General features: G+C 39.1%; 1 protein-coding gene and 1 long non-coding RNA gene across 3 annotated transcripts in view; one reads left to right on the forward strand and one right to left on the reverse strand.

Annotated features, from left to right (window-relative positions):
- LOC123959749 overlaps window positions 1-11337 on the forward strand; it is a 15262-nt gene extending 3925 nt beyond the window's left edge. Inside the window, exons 2-3 of the long non-coding RNA XR_006822384.1 lie at window positions 3543-3720; window positions 11269-11337. This is a non-coding gene — a long non-coding RNA (uncharacterized LOC123959749). The remainder of the gene's footprint in view (window positions 1-3542; window positions 3721-11268) is intronic.
- The window catches only part of LOC123959746 (transducin-like enhancer protein 4), a 35863-nt gene continuing 28434 nt past the window's right edge, over window positions 9092-16520 (reverse strand). For both annotated transcript variants that reach the window (XM_046033999.1, XM_046033998.1), the window contains exons 12-20: window positions 16078-16210; window positions 15426-15607; window positions 14430-14506; window positions 14082-14331; window positions 13732-13979; window positions 12414-12561; window positions 11158-11308; window positions 9844-9920; window positions 9092-9372 (exon numbers count right to left, since the gene is read on the reverse strand). In XM_046033999.1, the coding sequence (XP_045889955.1) occupies window positions 9265-9372; window positions 9844-9920; window positions 11158-11308; window positions 12414-12561; window positions 13732-13979; window positions 14082-14331; window positions 14430-14506; window positions 15426-15607; window positions 16078-16210 (1374 nt within the window). In that variant the 3' untranslated portion in view covers window positions 9092-9264. The remainder of the gene's footprint in view (window positions 9373-9843; window positions 9921-11157; window positions 11309-12413; window positions 12562-13731; window positions 13980-14081; window positions 14332-14429; window positions 14507-15425; window positions 15608-16077; window positions 16211-16520) is intronic.

Below are 16520 nucleotides of genomic sequence, written 5' to 3' on the forward strand. Positions count from 1 at the left end.
TATGAGCAATGCCTCTTTGAACCACTTGAAAGTATAAAGCTCCTTACAAATCTTTCATCTCATCACAGGATCACCATCAAATTTACTCCACCAGATAAACTGATGGACGCGCTCCCTCCTGTGTACTCTCAGTCTCATCCAATCTCTTTCACAGATGCTAAGCAACCGGCAAGGTAAAAAATAGGAGGAGAAATTAGTAAGTCAGATGCGACGAGGACAGATTTGGGTGAGTTCAAATGCAATGAAAGAGAACATTATGAGCCTTCTCATAGCTGTAATATAATCCCATTAAAAAATACACTAAAGTACACCGTGAATACATAACCCGTCCTTCCGAATACCAAAGGACCAAAATCTCTTTTCACACGAATTTTCTTTCATAGGTCTCATCCTCCCAGCATAGTAAGACACTTTTTGTGCAGCACTGGGAGCGTCACTTTCATCGGGGTGGTGGCAGGGACAGACAGAAATGGACTGTCATAGTGTCCCAATAATATGAAAAGGTGGGCAGAAATGCTAGCACCATGACAAAACTTCCTCTTCTAATGCCATGCTATGAAATGCCATGCTGAGTTATTGTCTTACTCGTTAGTTGTTTATTTTGTTGTTGTTTTCTGTTGGTCCTGTTGGTGCACATTAGCCTTAGGTTTCTATTAGGCTACTTTATAACTGTCTGAAAACAGAGTTTCTCTGATCCCGGGTTATAAGGTAATGTCTTGTACTTGGCAGGAGATATTAAGTTGCCTGCAGTGTGCCCTTGTTCCCATCTAACACTACTAAAAGAGTATAAAAGCCACCCATTGTTGGTGGTCAGATGTTAAAGCAATTCATCTTTGTTCATTATTTAAGTGAAAAAATTTCCAGCATTTCCAGAGGTAATTGTCCCTTTTGTGCAGAATGTGTCTTCTAAGGGAATAAAGGACTACAGATACACAGCAGCGTATCCACTGCTGTCTCCTGGGCCTTTGTGTATCCCATCAAAAGCCAATGATTTTAAGTTCAGCCGCGATTTTATGATCAAAGAAAACTAGCCACAGGAAAGGAATGGTGTTGTTCTCATATCCTCCCCATTCCTGTTATCAGGTTTTGTTAAAAGAAATCTCCTAGCAACCACGACTGGTACTGTGCCAGAAGAAAGAGCAGTTTTATTAAGCAGTTTAATCTGTCCATAGAGAGCAAGAAGCTTTGCTCATACAGTGATCAGTCTAAAAAATATTTTGATTGAGCATTATTTGGGGATGCAATAGTGGGCTATCTAATATGGTTCATGTTGGAGGCTGCTATAATTTGTGGTTTATTTTTGTGATTAGCTAAAGTCAGCTCCTGTAGTTGGTGTTTTTTTATGTCAGTTTTCAGACTGGTTTCAATGACTCAATGAGTGTTTTGGCAGATGTGTAAAAAATCTAGCGCCACCATGAGGTTTACTTTTGTGGTTTTGAATGAAATGTTTCAACAGCTGTGCAGACATCTCTCTTTCCCCTCAGGAGCAATTTTAATACATTTGGTGATCCCTTAACTTTCCATGGAGAGTCATCATCAGCTAAAATTTTTATTCTTTCCAATACTTTGGTTTGTGACAAAATACCTGCAAAATGAATAACATTCCCATCCCTCAGCAGTCATTCCCAGGCTAGTTAGCTCAAGGTGATAAGTTAAGATATAAATAATCAGCATGGTCGCATTGTCATTGCCAAAATGTTAACATGTGCCTAGGTAAAGCCTCACAGAGCTGCTAGCATGGCCTCTTGGAAGTATAGGCCTACGTCTATTCGTGGGCCCACAGAACAAGACCTGCCTACTACATGACACTGCCTCTAAACAGTCGCAGCTTGGTTAGGTTTAGGGAAACATCATGGTTTGGGTTAAAATAAATAACTTAATCCAGGAAGTTATCTCGGACGTGTCGTGTAGTGAAGTGATTGTTTCGAGAAGTCTGCAAGACTGCAGATAGGCCTTTCTCGCCTTTTCTTCTTCTTTTTCTTGGGTGCGTAGAGAGCTGTGGTCAAAATGAGAGCTTCACATATTTTGTTTTGAACGGCAGTAAATATTCACTCGGTTGCATCCATAATCCTCTTCGAGAGGACTCTAACGTGAGCTGTCGGCGCTCTAAAAGTGAATTAATAAAGAGCGATTCTGACCGTGCTCTTAAGTTAGTCGAGTATTGTAATGGTTCTGTAAAGTGGCACTTTGCAAACATTATGCCAGCATTCTCTGAGGTCGTGAATGTGGTCATGAAGGTTTTTGGAAGGAAAACAAATGTGACAGCGGTGGTCACAAACACGTGTGCCATCTTTTTATGAAGTAAATTAATGCAATCTTTGCAGCTTTCTGAGCCAAATCTATCAGTGTTGTGATGCAACACATGCAAGCTAAAGCCATCTTGCTGTTATGTGGCCTGTTTGTTTAATCCAACTTCTATGTCTGTCAGGAAAGTGGGCAATTTGCAAGCCGCAAGTGCTCTTAATATAAAATGTTGAAGTAGGGTGGCTCATTCCCACATTGCATCCCCACCTTTCCTCCTTCTCTCCCACTTTTGGCTGTTTGAAGTGCTGGTTGGAGAGCTGTAACAGGAGTATCATTCACTGTAATGGTGGAGCGTCCTCCTCCACAGCCCTCACTTAGATCACTTAATCCACTTCAACAGTCCAGCGCTGTGCTCTGCGTGAACACAGCACGTTCACAATGGAAGGTTAGACAGAGACTAGCATTGACCTGTCAGCTTACACTAAAATGCCACTAAAACACTTCGAACCCGTTTCCCAGCTCACCTAATATGGACGTGAGTATGGCTGCCACACACTTAAAAGTCAAAATCCAAAGCTTTTTTGCCAAAAGGTTTGTCACAGTATACATTAAAGACAAAACAGATAATTCATTGTGATAATTATTTTGATATCAGTGTTGTCCATATCATCCACTTTTGAATTGCTTTTAGATACCGAGGTTTGGGTGTTTCCAGAGTTTGTAGTGAATGTAGTACTGCTAGTCAAGCCATAGGAATGAACCTGATAGTCTCATTTTATATATATATGGATACTTTATAGGGTAGGCAGTTTATTCAGCAAAGTATCTGCTTTCTGCCTAGGTGCAGAGAGGATTCAGTGGCAGGTTTAGAAGTTCAGAAGTAGGTTAGTGCAGCTATGGAGAAGGGTGTTTCAATAGATTTAGTGGAAAGTCCGGAGCTGCAAAGTAAACAAATCAAAGGACAAACTAGAAGCTGTTGTTCTGGTTGATTTGCCACAAGTTTCTTTCAAGGGCAGAGAGCCAGAGCTCAATGGAATAACCTTTAATGCAAAATTAATGTCTTCTGTGGCTGACAGCAGGCTGTAGCCTGTGTACTTGTGTAGTGGTGGTAGTGTTAGATTGTCAAGGAAAACCTTAGAATATTTATGCCCTGGGCATGCACAGAAAAGATTGATAACAAGTCCATTAACAGGTTGCTGCCCAGAAATGTGTGAATTGAGGATTGAAATATGTGGAGACCAGCAAAGAATGCAAGTGTTTCTTTCTGTCATGAACATTTAATATCTTTTTGCCGGTAGGGAAGGAATCTGCTGTCACTGACTGGAGGTTCACCTGTGTCAAGTCCATCATACCTGCACGCTTATTTCTGCTATTTATGATCTGATTCCATGGATACTCTTCAAAGAAACAGAAAATCCTTCTTTGATGCATCTTGTAACACCATGGAGGAAAAACAAGGTTGTTTTCTACAGCTGGGTGAGTAGGGAGGAGTCAAAAGATACTTTCAAACAAAACATTGAAGCTTGGGCACAAGCTGCCTGCCTCACAGAAATGCAGATGCAAGTTTCAACATTCGGACACAGAATCATTGTTGCAGAACTTTGTTGTAACATGCAGCCTGTCACGTTCTCTGATGGCTTTGTAGTTGTACTTTTGGTTAATTTGGGTATTTTCATTGTAATTAATTGCATTATTTGTTAATAACATGAATAGATTATTAGTTGGAACAGTGAATGAGTCTCAGACAAAATACTCCACACAATAATTTAATAAAATCAACCACAGACTAGAAAAAAGAGGGCAAAGGCATTTTGTATTGAAGAGGGGGGAAAAAAGCTCAACTAGCAACAGGAAGTTTCTTTCCAATGTAAGCTTGAATTATTACATGTTTACAGTAAATGTATAATACCTTCATGAGTTCAGTCAAGCTAAATGCTCTACACATCATTATTGTACGTTACATCTTTTCTGTATCAGGTTACGTTAACCAGCTAACTTGTAGCAATCGGAAACGAGTAACATTGAGATTTGACTCTTGACATTAGCGCAAGTATAACCAAAGTGTATTTTATATTTGTCCATTATTATTTGGGATTTGCAGTTGCACAGTAGCTATTTAGTACAGAAGGTACATATTTTATGACTCATTCAAGAACAGAAAACGTAGCCATGAGTGACAGCAAGATGAATGAATCGTCACTTTAATTTGAAAGCTTATAGCTGACTGAAGTAAACACAGGAATGTTTCAGATTTAGAAAGAAATCGCACAATAAGGCAAGCACTGTGAAAATCAAACCAATATCTTGGGCAGTCCTTCAAAATGTACAGTGTCACTCGGTGAAGCTGTCAAAGAAATTACTAAAATATCAGTCCTTACAGTGTAATACCTTCCGAAGGGTCTCTGCTGTATCAAACCCATGAGACTTTCTCTTTAAGAGGTGGCTTCACTGCAAAATGTCCCTTTGCATTCACACCAGTACAGTTATTATCAGTAGTTTCGTTAACTCAGATAGAGATCTGTCAGTTTCACAGCTGCAAAAAAAAACATATTGTAAAGAAAATTAGAAAAATTTGTGACCATCTTCAAATATGCTTCTCCTTGGCATTTTACTTCTTTCCAGTGCAATAAAGTATAAAGCCTTTTTTTCTGCAAAGAGCTTCAAGATATGCTCAGAAACCTAGAGTTAATACTTGCAAAATCCAATCTTTTTTTCAGATTTTAATATCTGTATTTAAATATTAAGACCTTACAGTAAAATTAGACAGGTAGGCAGGTCTCAGGCAGATCAGTTTAAATTTGGCCATGTCCGTCCATTTGATCTTCAATAAGGCAGTCATTACTGACAGAGGTTGCCCTTGTGAAAGGTAACTGAAAGGAAGAACTGTACTGAGCCAGCGAAATAGGTTTTGGGCTACAGCACATCACTGAGAATAACATGACAATAACATGTTCTAGCACATGAGATGAGCCTTCTTATTATTTTAACCCCATGAACAGTAAAAGCACAGGAAATCTCTCTCTGTTCATTGTTTCCTTCTTGATTTGCAGGATGAGGGTCTCTTCTTACACTCAAAGGGTCTAGAACTGGAAGTTAAAGCTATATAATATGCAACTTCTGGGATTAAAATAACAATACACATGATATTTTATACATTAATCAGTCTGTATACAGTTCTGTTTCTAAATCCCTCAGCGGATCTCAAAATTACCTTTCATTGATGCAGAATTATGGATCCCACAAGGGCTATGTGCAGTAGCTAAACCAGGAGGTTGGGTTTAGGCACTCAGTTTAAAATGACCATGTTTAAGAATGAGCCTCCAGATAGTTACATTTATTTATAACATTTAAAATGGTTGCTTAAGGTTAGGATTAGGGAAGGTTGGTGTTACAGGTTATGTGGTTACAGTTTGGGTAAGACTCTAGCACCTCTGCTAATAACTATTGATGCGTTGTGTTTTTGGATGTTTCCCTGTAGATGTCATTTGGGCATGAGATATTAGCTGTTCAGTAGAAATGCGTTAGCAACAAGAACAAAGCTTGAAAGCAGAAAGAAAAGTGAAGAATAAAGTAGCTTCAGAAACAGTTAATGGCACCATGCTTCAAACAATCAGACTGAAACAGCAGCAGCTATGAATAGTGTATTTCACGTGCATGTGCTCGGCTAAAGCAGGTGAAAAGTTTGGTCCTGGTTACTTCAAAGTGGACGACAGACAACTGATACAAATCAGGCTGGATAACTAGTTTCACCATTTGTGTTAATTTGCTGATCTTTTTGCTAAAATCCATCCTTAAATGTTGCAAGATGTACACATAAAAACAGTAAATTTTAAAATCCACTCCAACAGTCTGTCACGTTTCATCTCTGTGTAGCTGAATACTCAGCAGGACGAAATGGAGTCAGAAGCGTAGCAGCATAAAGGCACTGTGTTATTTCTACAAGCCAAGAGAAGTAAATCCAAGAGAAATCATGAGCATATCGCTGACCACTTGCTTTTCAGAGAAGAGTCCAAAGGTCCAAACAAAAAAATCCAGGCAGGAAATGAAGGGCTGGTTGACCTCCAAACACCAAACAGTTTTACTGAAATCTGTCAGGCAGAATCCAGTGAGCTTCCAGAGGAGTCTGAACTGAGGGGGCAGAACCAAGTGCAAAGGTCAGACAATAGTAAGGGCAATGAGGGCAATCCGGTTAGTTCGTTTGTTCAATGCCCACACGGTCAAAACACACACACACATACACACACACACACACACACACACACACACACACACACACACACACACACACACAGACAACACACATAGACTGAACTCGCACCTCACTCACAATTATGAGAGTTACGAGAAAAATAAATATAAAAAAATGAATACATACAGTAGGTAGAAAATAAATATCAAAGGTCATAGAGACAAGCTGCATTTAAAGGATTAGTTCGACATTTTGGGAAATACGATTATTTGCTTCCTAGCTGAGAGTAAGATGAGAAGATCAATACAACTCTCATGACTGAATGGTAAATGTCAAGTTACAGCCAGCAGCTGGTTATCTTAGCTTAGAAAGAGTGTAAACAGTAAATTTAAGTAATATCAATGAAAACTGGAAGGGGAGGAGATCTGTCTGTAATTGACCTTGTGCCAGGAGCTCGTTTCATAAAAGCAACTAAAATCGTAATAGGTGAAACAGCTAGCCAGGCTTCTCCACACAGGTAAAAAATAATCTTCTCACCATCACCTCTAAAGCTTGTAATTAACACGTTATATGTTGTTTAATCAGTACAAAACCCAAGGCGTAAAAAAAAAAAGTTACGGTTTCATGGAGGTTCCAGACTATTTCATGACTAGGAGCAGTGACTTCCTGGAGTCATAACAAGCTAGTAGGCACATTTTGTTTTTGGACAGAGCAAGGCTCTTGGTTTCCTCCTGTTTCCAGTCTCTATGCTAAGCTAAGCTAACCTTGTCCTGGCCGTAGCTTCATATTTAGCATTTTGACATGAGAGTGGTATCAATTGTCTCATCTAACGCTTCAAGAAAGCATATAAGCATGTTTTCTCACAATGTCAAACTATGACTTTAACGACAAACTCACTGTTTTCATAATGTGGGTTCTGTTTGTTAGTCCTGGAGCTAAATGTAATCAGTCCACTGTCTTGTTAATGTGACTAAAAAACAAAGCACTGAGATAGGGTGGCAACCAGTGGTGGAAAAAGGTGGGAACATGCAGGAATGGCGTTCTGGGAGTAAAAGTTAGGTGGAAACGCCGTTTCTGCTCAGATTACAAAAATCTGTTCTATTCTAAATAGGTTTGCTGGAAGCAGTTATGTTGATCAGTCCCTGCAGGATTTCACGGGCCTTTTTTGTGATTGCTGAGGCCAAAAATTCCTGATTTTGCTGCAGCTTTTCTAAAAGATTGAGAATGTTTTTTGGGGGGGGTTGCGATTAAATTGTTGGAATAAGTGAAAACTGTATAGGTAGATGTGATTTTTTAAACTTTAGAATTATAGTTAAATCATTAAACAGTACCTCCAGGATAACCCTAACCCTTACCATGCATATTTAAAACACCCTGCCAAGATTCTTTCAGCGCTTGCAATTGTCCGGGATGCAACAACCTGTTTCATATTGATTTGTCTCGTCTGATGTCCTCTGTGCGTTTCTTCCATTCTCCGGGTATGTTTTGTGGCAGTGTTTGTCAATAGAAAATTTCCTTTTATGTTTGAACACAATACTCCTGTAAAGAAGATCTGGAAACTGTTTTTCTTGGTCCTTTGCTGTTATTTTTCTAAGCAAATGTGAGACATTGTTATCACACACGTCTGCTGCGTCTTGTAAACAAGGAAGTGAGTTTGCGGAAGTATGACTGCATGTTGAGGGAAACGGCGATCATAGGTCAAATTTGTGGGGAAAGTTCTGTGGATTGGTCAAAATTGCGCTAAATTTACTGGGATTTGTTGAATTTGTGTTAGCAGTTGCGAGGGACTGGGTGATAGGTACGCGTCCTGCGTATCTGACACATTAAAATCCAAAAGGAACCAGTAAACTCACTAATGACGCACCCTATTTTTTCTATGATTAAGATAATGTTATAAACTTCCAGACCCCTACCCAGGAATGGTTTCCCCAGAAAAATGTGGCCATTTCCACCACTGGTGGCATGCATTTGTAAATGGAAGGCTTTTACCAAATTAGACAAACATAACCAATGTCTTGACAATAAAAAAAAAAGGCAAATTTGGTATGAGGTATTGACATACAGTGCCTGAAGGCAAAAATGATACAGAATCAAAATATAAAAAAATAACAATACTGCCTTTAGAGCTCTACATTAATAAAAGCTGTCAGCTCTATCAAAACTCAGAAAACAATATATTTTATGCAAGGTTGTTATTGACTAAATAAAGCCTAGGATATACTTATTTTCAGTTACATATTAACTGTGTGCATGATGGCTGCCTCTGCGCTGCTGTGTTGCTTTGGAGTGTAGTAGCAGTGTATCAGAATGTGGGATACGTCTACTCTGAACAGATGATGACAACAATGGCACAAAGTTTTGAAGAGAAACTTCTAGAGCCTGTCATCACTGCCACTTTTTCTCTTGTGATATTTACATTTGTTTCAAATCGCTCTTTACACTGAGGATGCAAAACATTGTTACTATAAAATGTGGTAAAATCCTTGAACAGTGCTGCACTTTCCAACTGAACACCAGCTTTTTATTTTAAACACTGGTATAGCAGAGGGCTAAAAGTGTAAAGGAATGTTATCTGGCAACAGCATCCTCTCCATGCACATGAACATTCACTCATCCTCACAACAAAAAAACACTCAAAAGAAAAAAAAATCTCTGTGCTTGGTTCTGCTTGTTTGTTTTAATCCACAACCAGCTAAAGGTAAAAAGGTCACTGTTCAAGAAAGTCTGTTTAGTCAGTTCCATTCAAATCAATTTTATACACATTAAAAATTGTACATGGGTGAGTGTATGGATGGAAGGATGGCATTGATGTTGTAATCACCACAGCCTCCCTAGTAGTTGACCTCGTAGACAGTCGCTTTCTTGTCTCCTGAGCCCGTCACAATGTACTTATCATCTATGGAGATGTCGCAGCTCAGCACTGAGGACGACTCCTTTGACTGTATGGGGAATCAAACGTGCATAAAATGTAAATATAAATGTAAGCTAAAGACTGAGAAAAACCCAAGAACGCTGTGTGTGTGACAGACAGGTGCTGAACAGAAGAATTGACATGATTTATTTCAGTAGTCACATGTACACTGCTTTGTCTTGTCTTTTCAACACCCCGATGAAAGCTCCTTGTTTAAATATTTGTGTCCTTGATAAATTCAGAATAAGAGAACAGCATGCAATATTATTATTATATATATATATATTATAATTATTTTCAGATTTCTGATTTTCTGTGTATTTTTTTTAAATTCACTGTCTTCCCACAAAAGATTCATTCAGTGAGCAGAAAGATTTTTGATGTCTTGCTCAAAGAACTTTCAGTAAAATCTGTAACCACCTGGCTATTAGACTATACTATAATTGGCCTCTCAGCTGCCTGTCATCTATGTTCTTGTGGTACATTCTTCCACACTTACCTGAAATATGCTGGCTCCATATGGGGTTCTCCACGCGTTGAGCAGATTGTCTTTTCCTGTGCTCACAAACCACTTCCCTGCAGAGAACGGCAAAATACATTAAGCCACATCTAGGAAAAAAATTGCCCCAACAATGTCTCAACTACCCAAGCGACTCAGATTAGAGGTGCTTAACACTTACTGTAAATGGCACTTAGTTAACTGAGCCATGCATTCCCATGAAACTGATATTGGTATCAGATTTTTTTAAATTAAAGCTTTTGCCAAAACACAGGTGATGCTAACGGACACTGATGCTAATGAACACTGACACATTAAAGCAGAACGTATATCATTTTCTGGTCCAAGGGTTCAGCTGCTAATTCAAATGACAGTTAATCAATTGGTAAACAAATGTCTCAAACAAAGCTTGTCTTGACTTATTACTCTTAACAAATATGGGCATTAAACAACTATATCATGTATATATGGTACCATATTTATGTCGAGTAGATCACTTATATCTAGCATAGTGGTAACTGCATTTATATGATTAGCCCAATCCAACTGAACACCAGCTTCTTATTTTAACCACTGGAGGGCAAATTGATCCAAACTTAATGGGATAACAAGATAGCAGCATATAATGCTCACTGACAATATGGGCTCAATATTATAATGTGGAGATCTTTTTTAAAGATTGATAAGATCCTTCATTAGTTACCGTATGTACAATACAGTACTGACAGACAAACTGGTGGTTTAAAAAAACAACTACTAGTTAGTTGTAATCCAAATTTTGGGAGATTGGCTTGTTGGTCAATTTATCCATGAAGTGATGACAATGTAAATCATCCATCCATCTTTTCCTATAGATAATTCATACTGTTGCTCCATGCTAACGCTTTAGCTAGAACTATGTTTGTTGATTCCTGCTCATCCAGAAGTTTTGTTATTATTGGTTTGGATTTGTATGTCTTCTAAATTGGTCCAGCGGGATTTCTGGCCATACAATGCATTCAACTGAAAATCACCTTCATTTACAATATAAATTTTGTAATCACATTTATATTTATTTTCCCCCTCTCCTACACAAACCTGCCGCAACCAGTCATATTCCCACATCCTTTGGCTCTATTAACCTACAACAACTTGTTATTTTCTCTAGTACATAATATGACACAATATAGTTCATGCTAAAGTGAGTCATCAACTGTTTTAATCAGTTCACACATCATTTGATAAACAAGCCACTTGGTACATACATTTCCTTACTTTAGGAGCTTTTCAAAAATACTAAGACAGAATTATGTTAATAGATTTGTTGACTCTTACCACAATGAGCAAATCTGAGTGAGAGCACACAGCTTTCATGCAGGTGGAGCTGGTACTTGTCAGGTTTGGTGACATGTAGGACCTCAACATTATTGTTCTCCATCCCCACAGCCAGCCACTCGCCCGTTGGACAGTATCCCAGTGAGAAGATCTGCAGTGAAACCATCAGTTATGGTAGATACTTCTCTAATGGTTTATATAAATATAATAAATAATCATCTGTTATATTAGTCTACTCTAGAAATGTTTCAGAGCATAAAGATTGTGTTTGTCTGTGGGGGTGGGCATTGATATTAACATATCTATGGATGCTGGCAAGAGTCCACTATATGCTTTTCTACACCGCCATAAACATTTCGGTGCTTGCCATAATAATCTGTCAAAACAGATGGCTGTTTCAGTTTTTAAAATCATATTAGGTATATAAAATTCCTGCAGGACTGTTGGAAAAAGCAATTACACATCATGCCATGAGGTGGGTGAATGATTTAGTCAATTCTCATTTTTGAAACAAACTTAACAAATCAAAAAATATTTTTCCAGATGATGGACACCAAAAAAACAATCAGGAAATCCACCTGATGGCCTAGTACACCTGGTAAACGCAAAATAATTGTTGGTGTTAAATTAGCTGATGCTGGGGGGTTTTCAGCTATATAAATTAGATATTATTGGATAGGATAAGCACTCCATGGTCCATGTCTGCCATCCCCTCTCTGAGATCTCTTTAATGCACACTCAGCTTGCCCTGTGCACACTGAGATTGTGAAATGGGTCTTTTCAGGAAAAATTGCAGTAATGGTCTATTATTGCCGCTCTTCTCCTCACCTGAAAAAACTAAATTCTAACTGCCAGTATTATTAGTGTTAAAGGTATTCAAGCACGGGGCAGAAAACCAGGGCTCAGAATGGCCTTTATTGTGGGTTAAATGTTCTGAACTGAGCTTGTACATTACTGCAATAAAGCAAAGCCAGAGAGCTTAATCATACAAACCGCAAATGGCTGTGACTGGTCCTGAGATGCACACCTTTCAACAATCTGTCCCTTTTACTTTAACCATCAAATACTACTAATAAAAAAGCAGTGCAAAACCAAACCTGTCTGCAACTTATACACTACCTCTACACAAACTATGATCCATATACAGACAGTCAGCAGTTCATAAGTAGTTGTTGGAGCTCAGGAAGCAAGAGCAAGTAGGCATAGTTCTAACAATAATAGAAAGAGTGTGTTTGTGTGGAAGAAGTGTCTTATACCTGGGAGGTGAAGTCGTGCTGCTGCAGCTGCCGTCCCTCTCTCAGGTCCCAGGACCGCACGGTGTTATCCAGGCCTCCAGTCCACAGCTTGGTCCCGTCATTAGAGATATCTATACAGCTGGCTCCGTCGGTGTGGCCCTGAAACTGCCTGCAGAAAGACACAGAGTCAGCAAACCCTATACTGAACAGCAGAGTGTTCATCAAGTCAAAGAACATACATACTGTATGTATTTGCATCTTGTGTTGGAGAGAGAAGATGGTCTTAAGATAGCAAAAGGAAAGAACGTGTTAAGATCAGCCATTAATTCAACCATTAAAGTCAGCACCCAATGCCAGATTGAAGATAAACTTACAAGAATTTTAGAGGCACATGAATGCACCGAAATACATCCTGAGTACAAATCATACACTAAACAGCAGCGATTAACGCACCTTCTGCCACTGTCGGGAAAACTTATCACTGACCCTGAGATGATAAAGTGACTTAATGGCTTGATGGAAAAAATGTGGCTTAATTTAAACCTAAACATGTCTTGAATTCATCACACATGGGTGAGAAACACTGGTCTGTTGAAAGGACCAATAGAGCGATGTGTCAGAAATTCTTTGACAGTGATGTTTGCTAACAATGGTTGATTTCACCACTGATCACACTGCCACTGATGGCAGATGAAGTCATGATTTGGGGTTACACAGTGGAAGCTATTACTTGTCTTCTCAGCAGACACACATTCCAGTAAGTATATAAAATAACACATAAATACTCTTTATAATTTCAATATAGCAATATATATAACATATTTATGGCAGTTCAGCCAACATTTTAGGCACTTTGTAACACACTGTTGTACAGGTTAAAACTACACGAAGGACATAACAAATTATTTGGGACATAATATGCAAGGGGAGCATAAAAAATGTCAAAATGGGCATGAAGCAATATTCACAATGTCAAATATATACACAGATTATGTAAACAATACATAAAAATTTAAATTGTACACTTCATAATCAAATGAATAAAAAATATATATTTCAGGGGTAAGTTATCTTTTGAGGTTAAGAAGTTAATGTGATATATATTATAGATGACAGTCTTGCAAAGTATAGTAGACCAATCATTAGTGAACTTGGACTGAGATGTTGGTGTAGCTCACGGTTAGATGTCATTGGTTGGTTGGTTTCAGGTTAATTGTATGAGGTTCTGACAACTGGTTTTAAGTTGGTACAACATTCAGATGAATGGTAAACCAATAAATTTGGTTTACCGTCCAGCACTAATCAAAACCCTCACAAATCCCGCTCCCCATCTCCATACCTAACCAGAGTCTGGTTGTGAAGATCCCAGACGGCTATGTTTCCATCAGAGCAGCAGGAAAAGCAGACCTTTGAGTCGGGGCTGATGGCAAGGGCATAACACGCAGGTGCTGACGAAGTTAGTTCAGCTTTGATTCGGGGAGTTGGTGTAGCCAAATCCCAGATTGACAAAGTACTCGCCTCGCCCCCGACAATAAGTGTCCGCCCATCCGGAAGTAGCCGACAGGAACGGATGTAGTTATCTCTGTTCTGATGTGACAGATGCACAGAAGTACATTCTTTACTGAAAAACACAATGGAAAACACATCCTGCATGTGTCCTGTATGTAAGTGTCACTGCAGTGCACTCACAAGGCAGTCCAGCTGGGATACAGGGGTCTTGTTGCCCGGGTGACTGATGTCCCACACCTTGACGCAGCCCTTGCCGCCGGTGTAGACATGACGCGTCGGGTTACTGATGGTGACGGCACACACAACCTCCCCGTGGCTGAGAGTATTGATCTGTCGTGCGTGACGCGGAATGCCAGGGCCGATCAGTGAATCCGGAGGAAAAGGCACAGGCTGCATTTGTCCATCAGCGCTCACATGAAAGGAGTAGGCTCTGGAGGAAAGAAAAAGGTAAATTTTAATATGACAAAGAAGAGGAAATGAGAGTTGATTTATTAAATGTTGTTGCTGTAATTTGAGAGGAAAACATACGGTTTTCCACCAGGAATTCCTGACAGGTTGGGAGGAAGGCCAGGGACACGTATGTGGTGGTGAGGATCAAATCCCACCTAGGGAATAAGTTAATAATAAGTTTAGAAACAATTCAACATCAAACAAATAACACAAATACTAGATACTTTTGTAGCTGGTATCATGATGGTTATCTACATCTCTGTTACTCAGTAGAAAAGTTTCCCAGAAGGTAATCTGGTGGCAGGCAGCATGTTTGGATTAGGATGAATCTTTTAAAACAAAATATGAACTGGCTTCGGCAGCTTGCTTACTGTATGTGAACCTGTACCTGAACCTGAATGCTGTTTTCTGTATTTAGTGCACCATAAACTACAAAGCCCCAATGCTGTAAGCAGGTCACAGATGTCTAGGATAGTTCCTGACAAAATTTGGTTGAAATACAAAAGTACATTTTTTAGACATCTAAGTTATAAATGTTGTTTTAAGAGCATTTAAATGGCACTATTTAAAACATAAAGTAACAAATACATTATAGTCAACTGAAATGTATTTACAGTGTTAAAACACAGGTTAAGCATCTCAAAAAACTTTCTTTTTCAACACAATTTTGTCTGGTTTCAACCTTGATGTTTTTTACCTGCAAATCACCAAATAACTTTCTGCTAGCTACCCGAGAAAATAATACCTTTTCCACCATCCATACATTTTTTCATTTGTTTGACATGTTAACAACTATATTTTCTTCCGATCACACATATGTAGTCAACAGTTGTAAATGCGGTCATAAAGATCATGTAAAAAAAATAATTCTACTTGAAAGGAGCAGCAGCAGTAGGCAAACGATTAGAATGCTTAACATTACAAACTGTATGACTTGATGTTATTTTGCCCCATTTAAGTTGCTACTGCCCCTTTTTTGTTTGTTTGTTTGTTTACCAATCCCTGACAGGCAACACTGACTGAGTGTGTTGGTATGTGTATACATCTACAATGTGTATGTGTGTGTTCAGGTACCACTTGCGTGCGTCCGTAAGCTGCCACTGCAGCAGCAGCCACCGCACTCATCTGTGGAGAAATGTTATGCAGGCCGGTGTAGGCTGCTCCTGCTCCACTCAGATCTCCGTTAATGCCCGGGTGGGGAACCATTCCAAACGGGTACGAGCAGGGCACGGCTAACGGCGTACGGAGACCAGGAGCTACAAGACAAAACACTGTCTGATACAAGGTGTGAAATTTGTGACATTTAGAGTGCCTATTTGATCTGTGTGGCAATGTTTTTGAGAGGATACATTTTTGGTTCACGCTCCCATTAAAGTCTTCACACACCCCAGGTAGAGTAGAGACTGAGCTCATACAGCTACCATATTCTGTATTTGGCTGGACTGTAATCAAATTACAAACATTATGATGTTATTGCTCAAAATGGGCTTTTTAGCACATACTAAAACAATAATAGCTGTGCACTAATGACAGCAGTAAGCCATAGAATTTCCTTCGGGATATATTTCTATCTAATCTTATAGGTTTATTTCTGCCTACACTGGATTATGGTGACATGTTTTTCACTTTTACAAAACATCAATTTTAGTCAAGCTTCTTACTGATTCATATCCACTATCTCACTGATGCATGCAGAGAGGTTTTATGTTCTGTTAGCAACACTCACCCAGCGTCTCGACTCCTGGCGGTTTACTGGGTGCGGCCCTCAGGCCCGGGGTGGTGGTGCTGCTGGGTGTTGGGGCGTCGGAGCGGGATGTGGGGGTGCTGGACTTTGACACAGGTGTTGTGGACTTCTCATTCTACAAAGCAAAATCATCTTAATCACAGGAAGTTTAAACACTATGACTTCAGTAGGAGCAGTTGTCTCTTAGCAGAACGTTTTAGAGACATATGCAACCATTTCCAAATTTAATAGCAGAGCAGAAATATTTAAATAACATAGGAACCATTCCCGGTTTGAGTATGTGACTCATAAAATTATATATATATATATATATATATATATATATATAGAAGTGTTGAGACGCATTATGCACCTGGTATAATCAAGGGGTTTTTCCCCTTTTTTTACATTTTGCTTCTCTTTACAACATTTTGCTTTCTTTAAAC

This window comes from Micropterus dolomieu, linkage group LG21 (assembly GCF_021292245.1).
Source record: "Micropterus dolomieu isolate WLL.071019.BEF.003 ecotype Adirondacks linkage group LG21, ASM2129224v1, whole genome shotgun sequence".
In the NCBI taxonomy this organism is placed as follows: domain Eukaryota; kingdom Metazoa; phylum Chordata; class Actinopteri; order Centrarchiformes; family Centrarchidae; genus Micropterus; species Micropterus dolomieu.